This window comes from Melospiza melodia, chromosome 4, assembly GCF_035770615.1.
Source record: "Melospiza melodia melodia isolate bMelMel2 chromosome 4, bMelMel2.pri, whole genome shotgun sequence".
NCBI lineage: Eukaryota > Metazoa > Chordata > Aves > Passeriformes > Passerellidae > Melospiza > Melospiza melodia.
In genome coordinates this window covers 990,680-1,010,469 of record NC_086197.1, presented here as the reverse complement: position 1 = coordinate 1,010,469, position 19,790 = coordinate 990,680, and the positions used below count along the sequence as shown (strand labels likewise).

At 59.8% G+C, this 19,790-nt stretch overlaps 3 protein-coding genes across 4 annotated transcripts; 2 read left to right on the top strand and 1 right to left on the bottom strand.

Moving 5' to 3' along the window:
- Nucleotides 1–10: 10 nt before the first annotated feature.
- On the bottom strand, nucleotides 11–6,157 carry TSPAN33 (tetraspanin 33). 2 transcript variants are annotated; one of them, XM_063153605.1, is made up of 8 exons: nucleotides 6,048–6,124; nucleotides 4,940–4,997; nucleotides 4,705–4,832; nucleotides 4,522–4,596; nucleotides 4,332–4,427; nucleotides 3,974–4,102; nucleotides 3,253–3,414; nucleotides 11–2,672 (listed from the first exon to the last, which is right to left on the bottom strand). In XM_063153605.1, exons 2-8 carry the CDS (start codon nucleotides 4,995–4,997, stop codon nucleotides 2,571–2,573), a joined length of 750 nt encoding a protein of 249 aa, XP_063009675.1. In that variant the 5' UTR covers nucleotides 6,048–6,124; the 3' UTR covers nucleotides 11–2,570. The 2 variants fall into 2 exon arrangements, with proteins under 2 accessions (XP_063009675.1, XP_063009674.1); XM_063153604.1 differs by having other exon boundaries at nucleotides 12–2,672; nucleotides 6,014–6,157.
- A 6,294-nt stretch (nucleotides 6,158–12,451) lies between these two features.
- On the top strand, nucleotides 12,452–15,265 carry LOC134417942 (acrosin-like). The gene is made up of 5 exons (XM_063155811.1): nucleotides 12,452–12,522; nucleotides 12,638–12,901; nucleotides 13,034–13,299; nucleotides 13,421–13,566; nucleotides 14,855–15,265. The coding sequence occupies exons 1-5, from the start codon at nucleotides 12,452–12,454 to the stop codon at nucleotides 15,230–15,232; spliced, it is 1,125 nt and encodes a 374-aa protein (XP_063011881.1). The 3' UTR covers nucleotides 15,233–15,265.
- Nucleotides 15,266–16,044: 779 nt separating this feature from the next.
- Nucleotides 16,045–18,546, top strand: LOC134417941 (acrosin-like). The gene is made up of 5 exons (XM_063155810.1): nucleotides 16,045–16,127; nucleotides 16,237–16,500; nucleotides 16,695–16,960; nucleotides 17,157–17,296; nucleotides 18,064–18,546. Exons 1-5 carry the CDS (start codon nucleotides 16,057–16,059, stop codon nucleotides 18,544–18,546), a joined length of 1,224 nt encoding a protein of 407 aa, XP_063011880.1. The 5' UTR covers nucleotides 16,045–16,056.
- The last annotated feature ends 1,244 nt before the right edge of the window (nucleotides 18,547–19,790 follow it).

Sequence of the window (19,790 nt, the reverse complement as noted above, 5' to 3'; positions counted from 1 at the left end):
GGGGAAAAGTCGCTGGAAAGTGAGGGAAAAGGCTTTTTTCTGGGGGAGGAAAGAGTCCCCTTCTGTGAGGAAAAAGTTCCTCTCGAGAGGAAGGAGTCACTTTTGGTGAGGAAAAGTTTCGTTTTTCTGAGGAAAAGTTCCCCTTTCTGAGAGAAAGCTCCTTTTTGTGAGGAAAAGTTCGTTTTCATGAGGGAAAAGTCGCTAAAAAGTGAGGGAAAATGCTTTTTTTTGGAAGGAAAGAGTCTTCTTTTGTGAGGGAAAAGTTCCCTTTTCTGAGGGAAAGCTCCTTTTTGTGAGGAAAAGTTCCTTTCTATGAGGAAAAAGTAGCTAAAAAGTGAGGTGAAGTGATTTTTTGGGGGAGGAAAGAGTTTCTTGTGAGGAAAAAGTTCCTCTCGTGGCGAAAGAGTCACTTTGTTCCGGAAAAGTTCCTTTTTATGAGGAAAAAGTTGCTAAAAAGTGAGGGAAAATGCTTTTTTTGGAAGGAAAGAGTGTCCTTTTGTGAGGATAAAGTTCCTCTCGTGACGAAAGAGTCACTTTTGGTTAGGAAAAGTTCCTTTTTGTGAGTAAAAAGTCACTAAAAAGTGAGGGAAAAAGTTGCTAAAAAGTGAAGGAAAAGTTTTTTGGGAGGAAAAACTCCCCCTCACAAAAGGCCTTTGTGAAGAAAAAGTTCCTTTAGTGAGGAAAAAGTGGCTTTTTGTGAGAAAAAGTCTCATTTTATGGGGAAAATATTCCTTTTTCTGAGGGGAAAAGTTCCTTTTTGCACAGAAAAATTCCCGCGTGAGGAAAGAAGTCACTTTTTGTGAGGGAAATATCCCTTTTGGGAGGAAAAAGTCACTTTTGGCAGGAAAAAGTTCCCTTTTCATAAGAAAAAAATTCACTTGTGAGGAAAATGTCACATATAGTGAGGGAAAAGTTCCTAGTTTTGAAGAAAAAGTCCCTTTTTGTGAGGAAAGTCACTATTTGTGAGGGGGAAGTTGACATTTATGACAAAAAGGTCCAATTTTCAAAGGAAAAAGTCACTTTTGTGACAAAACCATCACTTTATATGAGGAAAATATCAATTTTGTGAGGGGAAAGTTCCTTCTTGTGAGGAAAAGATCCCTTTTTTTGCTTTGAAATAAAATGTCCTTCTGGTGAAAAGGCCTCTGTGAGTGAAAAGTTACTTTTTGGAGGTGACAAGTTGCCTTTGGGGTTAAAGAAGCCACTTTTGGGAGAACAAAAGTTACTTTTTTAAGAGAAAAGTTACTTTTTAGGGAGCAAAAGGTACTTTTTCTGGGGGGAAAAGGTACATCTTTTTTGGGGGTACTCTTTTTGGGAAAAAAAATCAATTTTAGGGGAGAAAAGGCAATTTTGGGGGAGAACTTGAGTTTGTGGAGGAAAGTTCCTTTTTTAGGGGTAAGTTACTTTTTTGGGGGGAGAAAATCAGTTGGGGGGGGGCACAAAAGAAAAGTTGTTTTTGAGGACAAGTCCCTTTTGGGGGAAGAAAAGTTGATTTTGGGGAGAAAAGACCGGGATTTTGAGGGGGAAAAGTAATTTTTTTGGAGAGCAGCTACTTTTTAGAGTAAACTTGCATTTTTGGGCAAGAAGTAGCTCTTCAGAGGGGGAAGTTTTGGGGGAAAAAAGGTGAGTTTTGGAGGGGGAAAAATGGAAAAATCACTTTTTTTGCTGGGAGGTGCCCTTGCTCGGAGAAGCAATCGCTTTTGGGGGAAGAAATCCCATTTCGGCGGAGGGATGAGGCGGGTTTTGAGGAGGAAAAAAGCCAAAAAAAGGTTTTTTTTTATGGGAGAGAAGCGTCCCGGCCGCACACAAAGAGCCGGGCGCTGGGCCGCATCCCGGCTCCCTCCGCGGGAGGGACCACCCAGCCCGAGCCGAAGGGAACATTAAAAGAAAAAAAAAAAAAAAACAAAACAAAACTAAAAACCCAACCCCAAAAACTCCACCCACGGTTTGCGACAGCTCCGAGGGGCCGGGCCAGGCCCTTCAGCCGCGTTCCCTCCTCGTTTTGGGGTCTCACAGCAGCGCAGGGCCTGGCGCGGCCTCTGTGTCCCCAGAGGCACCGCCGTGTCCCCTGCGGCCTCTGCAGCCCGGCACAGCCCGCAGCGTGCGGCCTCCTGTCTTTATTGTCCGGGAAAGGCAAGGAACGGGCACAGCCCGGCACCCCTCGGTCCCCTCAGCTGTCCCCGCGGCCAGTGACACCGAGACGGACACCCGGACACGGGGTGGGGGACATCCCCGGCCCCGCAGCCCGGCCTGGGTGAAGGCAGCTCGGTGCACGGACACACAGACAGACAGACAGACAGACAGACAGACGTCCTTCTCCAGCACTCGCAGGGAGGGGAAGCACATCCCAGTGCGAAGCTTTGTGCGCCAGCAGGACAGACGGACAGGCAGCGATTCCCCGGCTTCAGCTGCTTCAGCTCAGCACCTCCAGGCCGAGCCCAGCACCGGCTGCCAAAGGCACGGAGTCTCCTGTGCAGCCACCGCAGATCTGCATTCCCTGTGGTCCAGCGGAGCCCCTCGGGCTCGGGAATGGCCCCGGAGCGCCGCCGTGCCGCGGGGAGGGTGCGGGCTCAGGACCAGGGGTCTGCCCGGTGCTGCTGGTTGTAGAGCTGCAGCTTGATCTGGTCGCGGATCTGGTTGATGAGGAGCCGCGCCAGGACGATGCCCACCAGCTGGAGGGGAGAGGGACGGGGGAGGGAAACGAGAGAGGAAGGGAGTGGGAAAGGGAGAGGGATGGGGAGAGGAAAGGGGGATAGATCAGGAGAGGGAGGGGAGAGAAGGAAGGGGACATGGAGGAGAGGGAAAGGGGAAGTGAGATAAAGGGAAGGCAAAGGGGAAGGAGAAGGGAAGAGGGGGGAGAAGGGAAGAGAAAGAGGAAGGGGAACAGGGTAGGAAATAAGAGAGGAAGGGGAAAGGGAAGAGGAAGAGGGGAGAGAAAGGGAGAGGGAGGGAAGGGGAAGAGGGAAGTGGGAGAGGAAGAGGAAGGAGAGAAAAGCGAGGGAAGGGGAGAGAAAGAGCAAGAGGGATGGGGGAGAGGGAGGAAAAGGAAGGGCAGAGGGAGATTCTGAGCGACACCAGGCAATGTCACCCCATGCCCCCTGTGCCGGACATTTGTGTCACTCCCCCACCCCAAATCCCATCCCAACTCTCCCATCTCACAACCAGCCCCCATTAAGGCAGCTCCCCAAAAAAGCCCCACAAAGCAGAGCTCTGGGGTGGCCCCTTGTCCCCCACAGTGGCCCAGCCCCATACCTGGGGCAGGGCCAGCCCCAGGGCGACGCCCCCCAGCAGGAAGAGGTTGCTGTGGGTCCAGTTGACCAGCTTGTCGATGCAGCCGTTGGTGTGGATGAAGGCACTGGCCTCCAGGTAGCTCCTGGCCTGCATCCCGTGGCCACACATGGTGTTGATGACAGCCTGGGACAGGGGACAGAGCACGGAGGGGCTGGGGACAGAACACACTGGGCTCCCTGCTCTTGCGGGGCAGCTGTGCAGTGACCGGGAGCTCTGGCCCCTGCCTTGGTGGGGCGTCCCTTCGTTGGTGTCCCCACGCTGTCCCTCCAGAGCCACCTGGCCCCAAAGAGCCAATTCCAGCTCTGGAGAGGGAGAATTCTCCCCCACTTCACCACAGCATTTCCACACAGGAGTCCCCAAACCCAACGGTTGGGATGGGGGAACCCAAACCCAGAGGGTGGGATGGGGGAACCCAAACCCAGAGGGTAGGATGGGGGAACCCAAACCCAGAGGGTGGGATGGGGAACCCAAACCCAGAGGGTGGGATGGGGGAACCCAAACCCAGAGGGTGGGATGGGGGAACCCAAACCCAGAGTGTGGGATGGGGGAACCCAAACCCAGAGGGTGGCTCCAGGCCCAGCCCAGTCCCTGGGGCAGGGAGGACAGGCACGGGCAGTGTCCCCTCCCCAGGGCAGGGAGGACAGGCACGGGCAGGGTCCCCTGAGGCCACCCCAGCACAGACCTGGTCAGCATCGTGCAGGCAGCAGGAGAAGGGCACGGAGCAGCGCTCACGGCTGGGGTTGGTGGCCGTGCAGTTGAAGTACATGTTCTGGGACCAGTCCTTGTAGGAGACACCCCCGCAGCAGCTGAACTGCGGGCAGGACACGGGGCTCAGCGGGGAGGGGACCCCAGCCCAGGCAGGGGGACAGGACACTCAGGGCTCTCTGTGCCCCCAGCCCTCCCCAACCTCCCCCTGACAGGCAGGACACCGCTGTGAACATCTTGGAAGAGCCATCCAACGTCCCCAGCCTGTGCTACCCCACAGATTAAAGCCTGACATGGAAATGGGGACATCCCGACCCTGCAGGCCCCCCTGTCACCTCCTTCTGCCCGAAATCGATGAGGTTCTGCAGGTCCAGGTCGTCCCGGTAATGCACGATGGCCCCGTTGATGATCTCGCTGACCTTCTCGCGGGCCTGGGGGACAAACAGAGGGACAGCAGCGAGGCTGTCACCCAGCAGGACAGGACTGGGGCCACCCAGCACCCCCAGTGCCCTCCCTTATCAGTACCTTATCAGAGAACACAAAGCCCAGCGCGCCGGCCGCCAGCTGCAGGAGGAAGATGATGGTCAGGCAGACGGAGAACTGCGGGAAGAGGACGGTGACAGTGAGGGGAAGAGGAAGGTGACGGTGAGGGGAGCGCTGAGATGCCACAGGGTCCCCAGCAGGATCCCCAGCCCTGGCAGGACTCACCACCTGCAGCAGGCAGATGTTCTCCCGCAGGGAGCCCACGCAGCCGCAGAAGGTGATGAGGAAGGTGAGGACGCCCACCACGATGAGGAGGATGGCAGGGTCCACTGCCAGGCACGCCATGGCCGCCTCTGTCACCACGAACGAGCTGTCACCACGCTGCCGGCACCCCCAGGACCCCACGTGCCACCCCAGCCGTGCGGGTGGCTTGGAAGCAGCTGGGAACCCCCGAGCTCACCTGCGTGCTTCAGCAGCCGGGCGTACACCCCCACGGCCACCATCACCATGGAGATCATCTGCAGAGGGACACGGGGACCCCTCAGCTGTCACCACCCCTGTGCCACACCCACGGCCCCACCTGCAGCGCCCCAAAGCCAGGGATGCACCCGAGCTGTGCCTCAGTTTCCCCTTGTCACACGGTGTCCACTGGGAGGTCACATCTGTCCCCACCTCCCTGGAGGTCACATCTGTCCCCACCTCCTGGGAGGTCACTCGCCAGCCAGTGCTGTTCCTCTACGGGTGGCTGGACACAGCAATGTGGTTTATGGGAAGTGAGGAACTTCCTCAAAAATATGATTGCAAACACGGAAATAACCCACCAAAAAACCCTGCAAAAAACCCCCACAAAAGCCCCAAACATAAAGAAAAAAAACCCCAAACATAAATAAAACCCCAAACCTCCCAAGCAGTACAAAAATCTCCAAAACGTTTTAAAAAAAGTCCCTGAAACATAAAATAATACTCAAAATATAAAACTTTACGAAAACATAAAAATCCCTCAAAACATTAAAAAAATCATTAAAAAGGCCCCTAAACATGGAAAACTGTGGCTTCCCTGCAGGAGATGTCCCTGGGGAGGGCTGGGGACAAGAGGGATCCCGGTGGGATCCTGGGGATGGAGGTGGGCTGGGGGAATGCAGGGTCCCAGAATAGGTCCCGGGCTGGAGAGAGGGCCAGGGGTCCCTGGGGATGGGGGATCCCAAAAAAGTTCAGGGATGGAGACATTCCAAGGGCTGGGGGTCTCAGTGGGATCTCAGGGATGGGGGGTCCTAATAGGGTTCAGGGATGGAGATATTCCCAAGGGCTGGGGGTCCCGAAGATGGGGGGTCCCAAAAGGGTTCGGGGATGGAGACATTTCAAGGGCTGGGGGTCTCAGTGGGATCTCAGGGATGGGGAGTCGCAATAGGGATCAGGGATGGAGACATTCCCAAGGGATGAGGGGTCCCGGGGATGGCGGTGTCCCAGGGATGGGGCCAGCCCCCGGGTCCGGACGTCCTTCGGGAGCGCGGTGTCCCGGTGTCCCCGCACTCACCCAGAAGAGCAGGTTGAAGAAGAACAGCACGTACTTGGCCACCGGGCTCACGAAGGAGAAATCGTCCCCGAGGGGCCCGGCGGGGAGCGCCGCCCGCTTCGCCATGGCCGAGCGGGGCCGAACCGAGCCGAACGGAGCCGAGCGGAGCCGAACCGGACCGGTCCCCGCTTCGCCCCGCGGCGAGAGCCACCGAGCCCCGCCCCCGGTCCCGTTCCCCTTCCCGCCCGCTCATTGGCTGGATCTCCTTCATTCTGCCTTCCCATTGGATAAACACCCCGTCACTCAGCCCCGCGGGCCCCGCCCCGCCCTGCAGCACCTGCCCGTGGTTTAAAGGGCGGAGTCGTGGGCGGGGCCATGGGCGGGGCCAGTCCTGCCCCGCCGCCAACAGCGCCGCCCAGCGGCCGTGAGGGAACGAGCGCGCTTGGGGACATCCCGGGACCCCACAGCCTGTCCCTAAACAGGGACACCCCATGACCCCACAGACACCCCTAAATGGGGACCCTGAGACCCCACAGCATGTCCCTAAATGGGGACACCCTGAGACCCCACAGCCTGTCCCTAAATGGGGACACCCTGAGACCCCACAGCCTGTCCCTAAATGGGGACACCTCGTGACCCCCATAGCCTGTGCCCAAATGGGAACACCCCTGTGACCCCATAGCCACCCCTAAACGGGGACATCCCGGGACCCCACAGCCTCTCCCTAAATGGGGACACCCCATGACCCCACAGCCTGTCCCTAAATGGGGACACCCTGTGACCCCACACTCCAACCCTAAGAGGGTCCCCCCATACCCAACATTCCCCCCCCCCCCCACAAGCCCCCCTGATGGGTGGAAGGAGGGGTCACCCCCACTCTGGAGCAATGCTCTTTATTTGGGGTCTCCGGGTTTGCCCCCCCCCCCCAACCATGGGACCCCGGGGTTTGGGTGTCACCTGGAGGGTCCCCTGAGCTGTCCCCTGCCCATCCCCGGGAGTCCGAGCAGAGCCCCCCACCCCAAACCATCGTGCAACCCCCCCAAACCCATCCTGCACCCCCAAACCCATCCTGCACCCCCACCCAAGAGCATCGCCCCCCCCCCCCGTCCCCCCCATTGAGGCAGGTGGGGCCATGTCCTGCCCCGGTGTCACACGAGGACCTGTCCAGCTGGGGTGGCCTCAGGCGTTGGCACTCTTGATGTCACCCAAGGCCACCTCTCCTTCTTCCCCTGCAGCAATGGCTGCGGGCTCCTGGGCTGGGCCCCGCACTGAGGGGACAGACATTGGGGACACGGGACAAGCCTAGCCCCACACAGCACTGTCCCCATCCCTGTCCCTGTCCCCATCCTTGTCCCGTCACCATCTGCACCCTGTCCTCATCCCTGCCCTCTCTTCAACCCTGCCATCATCCCCATACCATTCCCTCCTCACCCTCATCCCATCCCACCCCATCCCATGGATCCCACCCCATCCCATCCCATCCCATCCCATCCCACCCCATCCCATCCCATCCCGTCCCACCTCATCCCATCCCACCCCATCCCATCCCATCCCATCCCATCCCATCCCATCCCATGGATCCCATCCCATCCCATCCCATCCCATCCCATCCCATCCCATCCCAGAGATCCCATCCCATCCCATCCCATCCCATCCCATCCCATCCCATCCCACCCCATCCCATCCCATCCCATCCCATCCCGTCCCACCCCATCCCGTCCCATCCCATCCCATCCCATCCCATCCCATCCCATCCCATCCCATCCCATGGATCCCATCCCATGGATCCCATCCCATCCCATCCCATCCCATCCCATCCCACCCCATCCCATGGATCCCATCCCACCCCATCCCATCCCATCCCATCCCATCCCATCCCGTCCCACCCCATCCCATCCCACCCCATCCCATCCCATCCCATCCCATCCCATCCCACCCCATCCCATGGATCCCAGCCCATCCCATCCCATCCCATCCCATCCCATCCCATCCCATCCCATCCCATCCCATCCCATCCCATCCCATCCCATCCCATCCCACCCCATCCCATGGATCCCAGCCCATCCCATCCCATCCCATCCCATCCCATCCCATCCCATCCCACCCCATCCCATGGATCCCATCCCATCCCATCCCATCCCATTCCATCCCATCCCATCCATCCCACCCCATCCCATGGATCCCAGCCCATCCCATCCCATCCCATCCCATCCCACCCCATCCCATGGATCCCATCCCATGGATCCCATCCCATGGATCCCATCCCATCCCATCCCATCCCATCCCATCCCATCCCATCCCATGGATCCCATCCCATCCCATCCCATCCCATCCCCACACGGGAGCTGGAAATCCTCTCCCCACACAGAATCCCATCGCCAGTGGACATGGGGGTCTCCAGCTGCCCCCATCCCACAACACCCCCCCTTTGTGCCCCCAGCATCCCCAAACACCCCCTGTGCCCCCCAGCACCCCCTTTGTGCCCCCCAAACACCTCCCTCTGCCCCCCACACCCACCTGGGCGCCCCCAGCAGTGGCCCTGGCAGCGGGCACACACCAGCACCCCGATGGCCACCGCGGTGAAGGCGGCCGTGAGGACACAGATCACCATGAACATGTCCGGCTCCGCGGCCTTGGGGACCTCTGCGGGGTGACACCGGCACGTGGGGACACCAGCCGGGCCACCCCCACCTCCCTGTGCTGTGCCAGGCTGGGGGAACCCCAAACTGCCCCGGGGGAGCAGCCAGGGACAGACAGACACACCAGGGACAAGGGACAGACACACCAAGGACGAGGGACAGACACACCAGGGACAAGGGACAGACACACCAGGGACAAGGGGCACATCAGGGTATGTGGGGACCCCAAACATGGCAGGGGAACAGGGCAAGGACACCTGGCACTGCTCAGGTGGGACAAGGGACAGACACCTTGTGGGGACCCCAAACATGGCAGGGGAACAGGGAAGGGACACCTGGCATCACCCAGACGGGGACAGAGCTGGAGGAGGTGACAGATGAGTCAGGGAATGGGGGGACCCCAAATTGAGGTGAAGAGTGTGAGGAACCACCCAGATGGGGACAGGGATGGATCAGGGGACAAGGCAGGTGACAGATACAGCAGGGAATGGGGCACCCCCAAACTGCGGCAGCACACAGGGCTGGACACACCAGGGAGCAGAGGGACCCCAAAAGGGACAGTGCCACCCCTGCCCCACTGACCTGCCACCGCGGGCTGCAGCACCAGGGAGCACAGGAGCTGCGGGGCAGCAGCACTGACGGCGTAGCAGGAATAATTCCCGAAATCGGGGTCGCTGAGGTTCCTCAGCAGCAGGGACACGCCGCTGTCCCCTGTCCCCGCGGCACAGAAGGCCACCCTGCCCCTGAAGCGGCTGTCGGGCTGCACGGGCGGCTGCCAGCCCGGCTCGGGGGGCGGCGGCTGCCAGCCCAGGCGGTGGCTGAGCACGGGGACAGCCAGGTCGCCGCCGGCCTGGTGGGTGCAGCTGAGGGTGACCCCGCGCAGGTCACCCCAGGGCTGCGAGCCGCAGGGCAGGCAGGCGTCCTCGCCGATGGCCGCTGTCACCGTCACGGTGACAGGAGGCTGGTCTGGGAGGGGACACGGCGGGGTCAGCGCGTGGGGACACCAGGGATGGGGTACAGGGGCCATCCCCGGGACAAGGGGGCTCTGAAGGGGACAGGGGACATCTGTGGGGACACGGCCGGTGGCGCCAGGACCGGGGGCTCGGTGGAGCCAGGACCGGGGGCTCGGAGGTGCCAGGTCCTGGTACCAGCACCGAGGGCTCCGTGGTGCCAGGACCGGGGGCTCGGTGGAGCCAGGACCGGGGGCTCGGTGGAGCCAGAACTGAGAGCTCGGACGAGCCAGGACCGGGCGTTCGGTGGTGCCAGGTCCTGGTGCCAGAACCGGGTGTTCGGCGGTGCCAGAACCGAGGGCTCGGTGGAGCCAGGTCCTGGTGCGAGCACCAAGGGCTCGGTGGTGTCAGCACCGAGGGCTCGGTGGAGCCAGGACCGGGTGTTCGGTGTTGCCAGGTCCCGGTGCCAGCACCGAGGGCTCGCTGGTGCCAAGCAGCCGCCCCGTGAGTCACCGCCCTGCCGGGAACGGCTCCCCGCCCTCCCCTCGGGGTCCCCGCCGCGGTGTCCGCGCAGGGCAGGAAAGGGGGGCTGGGAAGGGGGTCCCGGGGAGCGGGGGCTCTGCCCGGACCCCCCACCCCGCTGCCCGTGGGTACCTGCCCGGGCGAGGAGGGGGCACAGAGCCAAGAGCGCCACGACGGGGAGCAGCGCCATCCTGCCGGCACCCGGAGCGGGCAGCGCCTGGGGCACGGCAGCCTCAACAGCGGGCACCCAAAACCCTGGGGGCGCCTCAAAACCCTGGGGGCACCCCAAAACCCTGGGGGCACCCCAAACACGGCCCCCCATGGCGAGGGAGGGACCCCGGGGGTATCCAACCCCCCAGACCCGCTGTGAGCAACGGGGCTTATGGGGCTGGGGGCCGGACAGTTATAGGGCAGGGGGCGGGGAGAGGGGACATAATGAGGCTGGGGGCTGGGCACTTACAGAGCATGGGCGAGGGGATTGTGGGGCTGGGGGCTGGGCAGGGGGCGGGGGTTTATGGGGCAGGGGGCCGGGGCAGCCGTAGGGCGGGGGGCGAGGGGACTATGGGGCCGGGGTCTGGGCAGTTATAGGGCAGGGGGTGGGGGTTCGTGGGGCCGGGGTCTGGGCAGTTATAGGGCAGGGGGTGGGGGTTCGTGGGGCCGGGGTCTGGGCAGTTATAGAGCACGGGCGAGGGGATTATGGGGCTGGGGGCGGGGGTGGGTGTGGGGCAGCGCGGTGGGCAGCAGCCCCCGGCCCCCGGGATGCTCGGAGCCCCGGCCGCCCCCGGCCCGCCCCGGCCCCTCCCGGGCAGAGGGGGCACCCCCGGCCCCGGCCCGGCCCCGGCCCCGGCCCCGGCCCCTCACCGTGGCTCCGCTGCCGCCCGCCCGAGCCGCGCTCAGCCCCGGCCCCGCCCCGGCGCCACCGCCCGGCCCCGCCCCGGCCCCGCCCCGCCAGATGTGCCTTGGTCATCCAGATGTGTCCCCCTCACCCCGATGTGCCCCTGCCAGCTGTGCCCCTGCCAAGCCCAGATGTGTCTTGGCCCATCCAGGTGTTCCCCCTGCCCACTCAGCTGTGCCCATCCCTGCCCGGAAGAGAAAGAAAGGAAAAGATCTGATCCCATTTTTAATAATATATTCCGCACAAGATATTAATATAATTTATTAAAGTATGTATTTATACAATTTTTTAAAGTATAAAAGTATAAAGTATTAAGTTTTCTTATATTAAAGTTTTTTAAAGTTTATATATTGATGGATTAAAAGTGTGTGTAGGATTTTATCATACAAGCAAATAAATTTATATTGTATAGAGGATATAGGGAAATTACACATTTTATATTAAAGGCTATTGATGTTATGTAGAAAATGGATCTTAACATGATATGGTATAATAATAAAGAATAAAATGAATAAAATAAAATAAAATAGAATAAAATAAAATAGAATAAAATAAAATAAAATAAAATAAAATAAAATAAAATAAAAGGAATTGAATAGAATAGAAATAGGAATATAATATAATATAATATAATATAATATAATATAATATAATATAATATAATATAATATAATATAATATAATATAATATAATATAATATAATGTAACATAACGTAACGTAAGATAACATATAATTAATATAATATAGTGTTAAAATAGAACAAAACACTATTAAATCTCTTTCCACATACTATAAGGATTGGTGCCTTTTTTCTGTAAATATACATTATTGATGTAATAATATACTAATAAAGTAATATACTAATGTATTAATATATAAATAATGTATTTGTGTATAATAATATATTAATGTATTGATATGTAATAATGTATTAATATATAATTAATGTAACAATATGTTAAAATATGTTTACATGACATAATTAACAAATTATTTTAAATTGTATATATTAATATAATGGCATTATAAATAAGCATTATTTTATGTATTAATAAAAATGTGTAGTAATATTAGTGGTAACTAACACCATGATGCTACAGTGAGGTTACCACCAATGTACACAAATTTGTACTACCATTAGTCATTATAAATTACATCTAATGAAGCACCGAGATCCCTAATGATTAATTATTTATGGGAGCATCGATCTCTGAGCTCCATTTTGAGGCGCCACCAGCCCAGGGCCCGCTGGGCTCCCTGGGCACAGCACAGGAGGTGGCCCTGCCCTGGCACGGGTGGCACCGTGCTGTCGTTACAGTCCCTGCCACCCGCACCGTTCCAAGGTTCCGCAGCTCTGTGACATCACTCTGGCCTGCTGGCAGCAGAGGTGACAGCTCTGCTCTGGCTCTGCCACCTGCTGTACTGCTGTACTGGCACCTGCGATGGCGCCGATGGCTTTGCTGCAGCTGCTCGTGCTGCTGGCCCTGGCTGGTCCCGTGGGGGGCAGCTGGGACACCTGCAAGTCAGTGTCCCCGGGGGGCTCGGGGACACTCGGGGGGTCCCTGGCACAGAGGAGCCCCTGGGGTTCCCTGTCCCTGCTGTCCCCGAGCAGGGCACTGATGGCTTTGTGCTTGCAGGGGCACCTGCGGGCTCCGGCCCTTGGATTTTGACCACAGCTCCGTGTCTGCCAACTACGACCAGTCCAACGGTGACTATGCAACCTTGGGTTCTTCTGATGGCGCCTCCCTGGACTTCGACTGCCCCGGTGTCCCCTCAGGGGCCTGGCCTGGTATCGTCAGTGTCCAGGCCACCCTGGAGAACGGCACGTGGCACATGTGCTCCGGGGCACTCATCAGCCCCCAGTGGGTGCTCACGGTGGCCCAGTGCTTCTTCAGGTCTGGGTAAGGAGGAGCAGGGACAGGAGTGTCCCCGCAGTAGGGACAGGGATGTCCCCACAGCAGGGTCAGCTGTTGGGCTGCCACATCCTATGGCCCTGCTCCCTGTCACCCCTCTGTCCATCTCCTGCCCCCCAGGGACATCTCCATTTACAAAGTGGTGATGGGGACCACGGACGTGGCCCAGCCAGGCCCCGAGGCCGCAGTGAGACGCGTCCAGAGGCTCGTGAAGCACCAGCACTACGTGGCTGCCACAGCCATGAACAACATTGCCCTGCTGGAGCTGGACCAGCCCGTGGAGTGCAGCGACTACATCCAGCTGGGCTGTGTGCCCGACAGCTCCCTGACGGTGTCTGACCTCAAAACCTGCTACATTGCGGGCTGGAGAGCCACTCCAGACAGCTGTGAGTGCCCAGCCAGGGCAGGGCCGGGCCGAGCCGCGGGAACACGGCCCCGGGCAGGGACACGGCCCCGGGCTGGGGGCTCTGCCCGGGGGCCGCCGCTCAGTGCCCTCTGTGCCCGCAGCCCCCAGCCCACGCCTGGTGCTGCAGGAGGCCAAGGTGCGGCTCATGGATGTCCAGCTGTGCAACAGCAGCCGCTGGTACGGGGGGGCCGTGCACCCCCAGGACCTGTGTGCGGGGTACCCGCGGGGCGGCATCGACACCTGCCAGGTGGGGCTGGGCCCGGGCTGGGCACAGGGACCCTGAGCCAACCTGGGCCCCATGGAACCCCCAGAGCCAGCACAGGGACCCTGAGCCAGCCTGGGCCCCATGGAACCCCCAGAGCCAGCACAGGGACCCTGAGCCCCAACATGGCCCCATGGAACCCCCAGAGCCAGCACAGGGACCCTGAGCCCCAACCTGGGCCCCATGGAACCCCCAGAGCCAGCACAGGGACCCTGAGCCCCAGCATGGCCCCATGGAACCCCCAGAGCCAGCACAGGGACCCTGAGCCCCAACATGGCCCCATGGAACCCCCAGAGCCAGCACAGGGACCCTGAGCCCCAACATGGCCCCATGGAACCCCCAGAGCCAGCTCAGGGCCCAAGGATCCCCTCAGAGCCAGCCAGGCCTCAAACATGGCGTGGCCCTGTCTGGGCCTGGCCCGGTGCCCTCCCAGCCCCGTGTCCCCACCACTGATGGGTGTCCCTTGCCCATCCCTGTGTCCCTGTCCTGTCCCATGTCCCAGGGCTGTCCTGCCCTCCCCCAATCCCCAGATCCCTCTCCTGTGCCTCTGTGCTGCCCTTCCCTCCCCCTTCCACCATTGAATCCCCTCAGGCCCAGCCCAGGCCAGGCCCGCCTGTCCCACCGCTGTCACTGCTCCCAGTCTGTCCCTATCCCTGTGTCCCTCTCCTTGTCCTTGTCCAGGGGCTCCTGTTCCCTTTCCCATCCCTGTCCCCATCCCCATGTCCCCATCCCCTGTCCCTGTCCAGGGGTTCCTGTTCCCTTTCCCATCCCTGTCCCCATCTCCGTGTCCTTGTCCCTGTCCAGGGGTTCCTGTTCCCTTTCCCATCCCTGTCCCCATGCCCGTGTCCCTGTTCCTGTCCACAGGCTGTTCCTTTTCCCATCCCTGTCCCCATCCCCATGTCCCCATCCCCTGTGCCTGTCTAGGGGCTCCTGTTCTCTTTCCCATCCCTGTCCCCATGTTCCCATCACCTGTCCCTATCCCGGGGCTCCTGTTCCCTTTCACATCCATGAATCCCTGTCCCCGTGTCCCTGTCCCTATCCAGGGGCTGATGTTCCCTTTCCCATCCTTGTCCCCATCCCCATGTCCCTGTCCAGGGGTTCCTGTTCCCTTTCACATCCATGAATCCCTGTCCCGTGTCCCAGGGCTGCAACTTCCCATCCATAGGCCCCTGTCCCAGTGTCCCCCTGTGCCCAAATCCCATTCAGTGTCCCCATAACCCCGAGGCGTGGCTGTGATCCTGGAGCAGCCCCTGACCCCTCTCTCCTGTGGCAGGGGGACATCGGGGGTCCCCTGGTGTGCAAGGACCACGTTGGTGACTACTTCTGGCTGGTGGGCCTGGCCAGCTGGGGCAAGGGCTGTGTCGGAGAGAAACGCCCCGGAGTGTTCACGTCCACCCAGCACTTCCGAGAATGGATCCAAATCCAGATGGGAACGGTCCCATCAGACCCAAGTCCCGCACCAACACCGCCACCCCTGACCCAAGCCCCGGCCCTCATGCTGTCCCCAACCCTGACCCTGACTGTCGTCGAGACGACACCGACGCCGGAATCGGAGACTTTCATAACAGTTTCATTCCCAAAATCCATCCTGCTGAGATTCGTCGGGAGTCTGCAGAAGTTCCTGGAGTTCCTAAGGGACAATCTGCGTTGATCAGGAGGGGCAGCAGATCCAGTTCTGGCTGCAGATGATCTCCAGCAGCCCCAGCTGGGGCCGTGGCTGTGGGGCCAACCCAGCCCCGGTGCCCAGGGCTGCTGTGCCCTCCCCACGCTGACCCCTGCGCCCACCCCGATGGTGAATCCTGTTTGTTCTTCAATTAGAGTTATTCCAGTTCCACTAAGCCAATGTGTCCTGTTTGGTCTTCTGGGGAAAACAAGGATGGGGGAAAGGGTGGGGTTGGGGTTGCGTCTGGTTTGGGGGACATGAGGGGGAGCCAGGGATGGAAGGAGGGAGGGGAGGGGAGGATGGGCCTGGAGGTGGAGAGAGGGAGAAACTGCTCCAGCCCAGGCTCCCCAGCAGAGCCTCACGTGTGCCTGTCCCTGGAAAAGCCCTTGATAGGGACAGCAGTGGGGACAGCTGGAGCTGCCATCCCAGGGTCCTGTGGGGGTGCTGGAAGTGCCACCCTGAGCTGCTGCTGCTGCCACCCAGGGCTGTCCCCTCTGACACCAGCTCGTGTCTCTGAGGCTGCTGGGACCCATCCCGCTCCTGCTGTGCCCTCGGTCCCCGTTGGGATCCCTGGATCTGGGACATTCCCTCGGCTCCAGAGGGATCCCAAGGGTCCCTCCAGCCCAAGCCACGCCCGGGTTCACAGCTCTGAGCTGCCCTCCCCCCACCCGAGGCCACCCTGCTCCACACATGGAACTGTCCCCTCTGTGACATCACCCCAGCCTGGTGGCACCATGGACACCCAAAGAGCGTTGGGTGTCACTAGAGGTGACAGCTCTGCTCTGGCTCTGCCACCTCCAGTGTTGGCACTGATGGCTTTGCTGTGGCTGCTCGTCTTGCTGGCCCTGGCTGGGCCCGTGAGGGGCAACTGGGACACTTGCAAGTCAGTGGCCACTCGGGGGGTCCCTGGCACAGCCTGGGCACAGAGGAGCCCCTGGGGTTCCCTGTCCCTGCTGTCCCCAAGCAGGGCACTGATGGCTTTGTGCTTCCAGGGGCACCTGCGGGCTGCGGCCTTTGGCATTTGACCACAGTTCGCTGGTTCGGGACTACGACCCTACAGACTATGACTACACAACTTTGTCATCTTCTGATGGCACTGCCGTGGATGTAGCCAGCCCCGGTGTCCCCTCAGGGACCTGGCCTGGCATCGTCAGCATCCAGGCCACCTGGGACAACGGCACGTGGCACATGTGCTCAGGGGTCCTCATCCACCCCCAGTGGGTGCTCACGGTCGCACGCTGCTTCATGGACATTAAGTAAGGAGGAGCAGGGACAGAGGTGTCCCCACAGGAGGGACGGGGAGCTCCCCAAAGGAGGATCAGGGATGTCCCCACAGCAGTGTCAGGGATGTCCCCCCAGCACAGGGAGGTGCCCCAAGCAGGAAGGGAATTGTGCTGCTGCAGTCCCTGGCTCTGTTCCATCAGTTCCTCCTCCATTTCCTGCTCCCCAGGGACACCTCTAATTGGAAGGTGGTGATTGGGGCCACGGATCTGGCCCAGCCGGGCCCCGAGGCCCAGAATCGCCGAATCAGGAACGTCCTGAAGCACCAGGACTACTGCGATGAAGCGCCGGGCAACAACATCGCCCTGGTGGAGCTGGACCAGCCCGTGGAGTGCAGTGACTACATCCAGCTGGGCTGTGTGCCCGACAGCTCCCTGGCAGTGTCCGAGCTCAAAACCTGCTATGTGGCAGGCTGGAGAGCCACCCCGGAGACCGGTCAGTGCCTGCCCGGGGCAGGGGACAAGTTGGGGACCACAGGGACGTGGCTGGGCAGGCCGAGGGCAGAGACGAAGGCCGTGGGAGCTGGGCCCTCTGTGCCCGGAGCCCTGAGTGGGGACATGGAGGGAGTGGGGCACAGCCCGGGGAGGTGCCAGGTGCTCAGTGCCCTCTGTGCCCACAGCCCCGACCCCAGCACCAGGCCTGGTGCTGCAGGAGGCCAAGGTGCGGCTCATCGACGTCCAGCTGTGTAACAGCAGCCGCTGGTACGGGGGGGCCGTGCACCCCCAGGAATTGTGTGCAGGCTACCCGCGGGGCGGCATCGACACCTGCCAGGTGGGGCTGGGCCCGGGCTGGGCACAGGGACCCTGAGCCAACCTGGGCCCCATGGAACCCCCAGAGCCAGCACAGGGACCCTGAGCCAACCTGGGCCCCATGGAACCCCTCAGAGCCAGCACAGGGACCCTGAGCCCCAACCTGGGCCCCATGGAACCCCCAGAGCCAGCACAGGGACCCTGAGCCCCAACCTGGGCCCCATGGAACCCCTCAGAGCCAGCACAGGGACCCTGAGCCCCAACATGGCCCCATGGAACCCCCAGAGCCAGCACAGGGCCCAAGGATCCCCTCAGAGCCAGCCAGGCCTCAAACATGGCGTGGCCCTGTCTGGGCCTGGCCCGGTGCCCTCCCAGCCCTGTGTCCCCACCACTGATGGGTGTCCCTTGCCCATCCCTGTGTCCCTGTCCTGTCCCATGTCCCAGGGCTGTCCTGCCCTCCCCCAATCCCCAGATCCCTCTCCTGTGCCTCTTTGCTGCCCTTCCCTCCCCCTTCTACCATTGAATCTCCTCAGGCCCAGCCCAGGCCATCCCCAGTCCTACTGCTGTCACTGCTGCCTGTCTGTCCCCATCCCTGTGTCCCTGTCCAGGAGTTCCTGTTCCCTTTCTCATCCATGGATCCCTGTCCCATGTCCCAGGGCTGCCACTCCCGATCCCTAGGCCCCTGTCCCAGTGTCCCCCTGTCCCCAAATCCCATCCAGTGTTCCCATAACCCCGAGGTGTGGCTGTGACCCTGGAGCAGCCCATCCTGACCCCTCTCTTCTATCACAGGGAGACACAGGCGGTCCCCTGGTCTGCAAGGACAACACTGGTGACTTCTTCTGGCTGGTGGGCCTGACCAGCTGGGGCAAGGGCTGTGCCGGGGCCAAGCGGCCCGGGGTGTTCACGTCCACGCAGCAGTTCCATGACTGGATCCAGATGCAGATGGGAACGGTCCCACCCAAAACGGAGCCTCCTCCCCCCGAGCCACCCACGCCCACCATTGAGATAGAGCCACCAGAACTGGAACCAGAACCAGAACCTGTACCAGAACCAGAACCACAACCAGTACCGATACCGGTACCGATACCAGAACCAGAACCCATACCAGAACCAGAAGAAGAGGAGGAAGAAGAAGAAGAAGAACCAGAACCACCACCACCACCACCACCACCGCCTCAGTTTATAACGGTTACATTCCCAAGGGACGTCCTGCTGAGGTTCTTCACAAACCTGCAGGAGTTCGTGGAGTTCCTGCGGGACAAACTGGATTAAGCAGGACTTGGGAGCAGGTCCAGTTCTGGCTGTGGGGGATCCCAGCCATTCCCTGCTGGAGCAACGGCTGTGCCAAAGCCACCCCCGGGGCCCAGATCTCATTATCCCCCCTCCACCCACTTCTCGTTCTCCCTCGTTATCCCCCCCCCCCCCCCCCCCCCCCCGCTCCACACACCACCTCTCGTTATCCCTTGTTATCCCCCTTCCACCTACCTCTCATGATCCCTTGTTATTCCCCCTCCACCCACCTCTCGTGATCCCTCGTTATCCCCCCTCCACCCAACCACCCCAGTGATACTCTTTGGTTTGTTTTTGAAATACAGTTGTTCCCAATTATCCTCATTTTCAATCCAGTTCAATCTGCTCACGACAAGGATGGGACAATCTGGGGAAAAAAGAGTGGGGTTGGCTCCTGGTTTGGGGGGGATGAGGGGCAGCCAGGGAGGGAGGAAGGGAAGGGAGGATGAGCCTGGTTCTCCACCACCTCCAGCACCTTCTGAGGAGCTCTTAGGATGGCTGGGACAAAACTCCCACCCTGAGGGGTCATCCCTGCTCATGGCCCAGCAGCAACTCGAGGGTGCAGCAGAACAACCTTCAGGGATCCCAGAAATCCCCTATAAATCACAGGGTTCCATCACCCTGTTTGTAACTCTTCACCCAGGGGGAGGTACTGGAAATTCCTGCCTGGACTTTAGGGGATGTCATTCCAAGGTTTGGGATCTGGGGCACAGCCACCACCCCTGGGCATTCCTGTCTGGATTTTAATGGGAGTCATCTCGAGGTTTGGGGATCTGGGACACAACCACCACCACTGGACATTCCTGCCTGCACTTTAGGGGATGTCACCTCAAGATTTGGGGATCTGGGACACAACCACCACCACTGGACATTCCTGCCTGGATTTTAGGGGATGTCATCCCGAGGTTTGGGGATTTGGGACACAGCCACCACCACTGGACATTCCGGGCTGGATTTTAATGGGTGTCATCCCAAGGTTTGGGGATTCAGGATACAACCACCACCACTGGACATTGCTGCCTGCACTTTAGGGGATGTTACCACAAGATTTGGGGATCTGGGGCACAACCACCACCACTGGACATTCCTGCCTGGATTTTAATGGGAGTCATCCTGAGGTTTGGGGGTTTGGGACACAACCACCACCACTGGACATTCCTGCCTGGATTTTAGGGGATGTCATCCCAAGGTTTGGGGATTTGGGACACAACCACCACCACTGGACA

Bases quoted from the DNA above. Each gene is read 5' to 3' on its own strand.
- TSPAN33 (XM_063153604.1), bottom strand. From the start codon at position 6,118: ATGGCGAAGCGGGCGGCGCTCCCCGCCGGGCCCCTCGGGGACGATTTC. The intron at 4,597-4,704 runs GTGAGTCCTGCC...CTCTTCCCGCAG, and splicing joins ACATCTGCCTGCTGCAGGTG to TTCTCCGTCTGCCTGACCAT. The intron at 2,673-3,252 runs GTATGGGGCTGG...TCTCCCCTCCAG, and splicing joins TGGGGCTGGCCCTGCCCCAG to CTGGTGGGCATCGTCCTGGC.
- LOC134417942 (XM_063155811.1), top strand. From the start codon at position 12,452: ATGGCTTTGCTGCAGCTGCTCGTGCTGCTGGCCCTGGCTGGTCCCGTG. The intron at 12,902-13,033 runs GTAAGGAGGAGC...CCTGCCCCCCAG, and splicing joins CAGTGCTTCTTCAGGTCTGG to GGACATCTCCATTTACAAAG. The intron at 13,300-13,420 runs GTGAGTGCCCAG...CTGTGCCCGCAG, and splicing joins GAGAGCCACTCCAGACAGCT to CCCCCAGCCCACGCCTGGTG.
- LOC134417941 (XM_063155810.1), top strand. From the start codon at position 16,057: ATGGCTTTGCTGTGGCTGCTCGTCTTGCTGGCCCTGGCTGGGCCCGTG. The intron at 16,128-16,236 runs GTCAGTGGCCAC...TTGTGCTTCCAG, and splicing joins GGCAACTGGGACACTTGCAA to GGGCACCTGCGGGCTGCGGC. The intron at 16,961-17,156 runs GTCAGTGCCTGC...CCCCGACCCCAG, and splicing joins GAGAGCCACCCCGGAGACCG to CACCAGGCCTGGTGCTGCAG.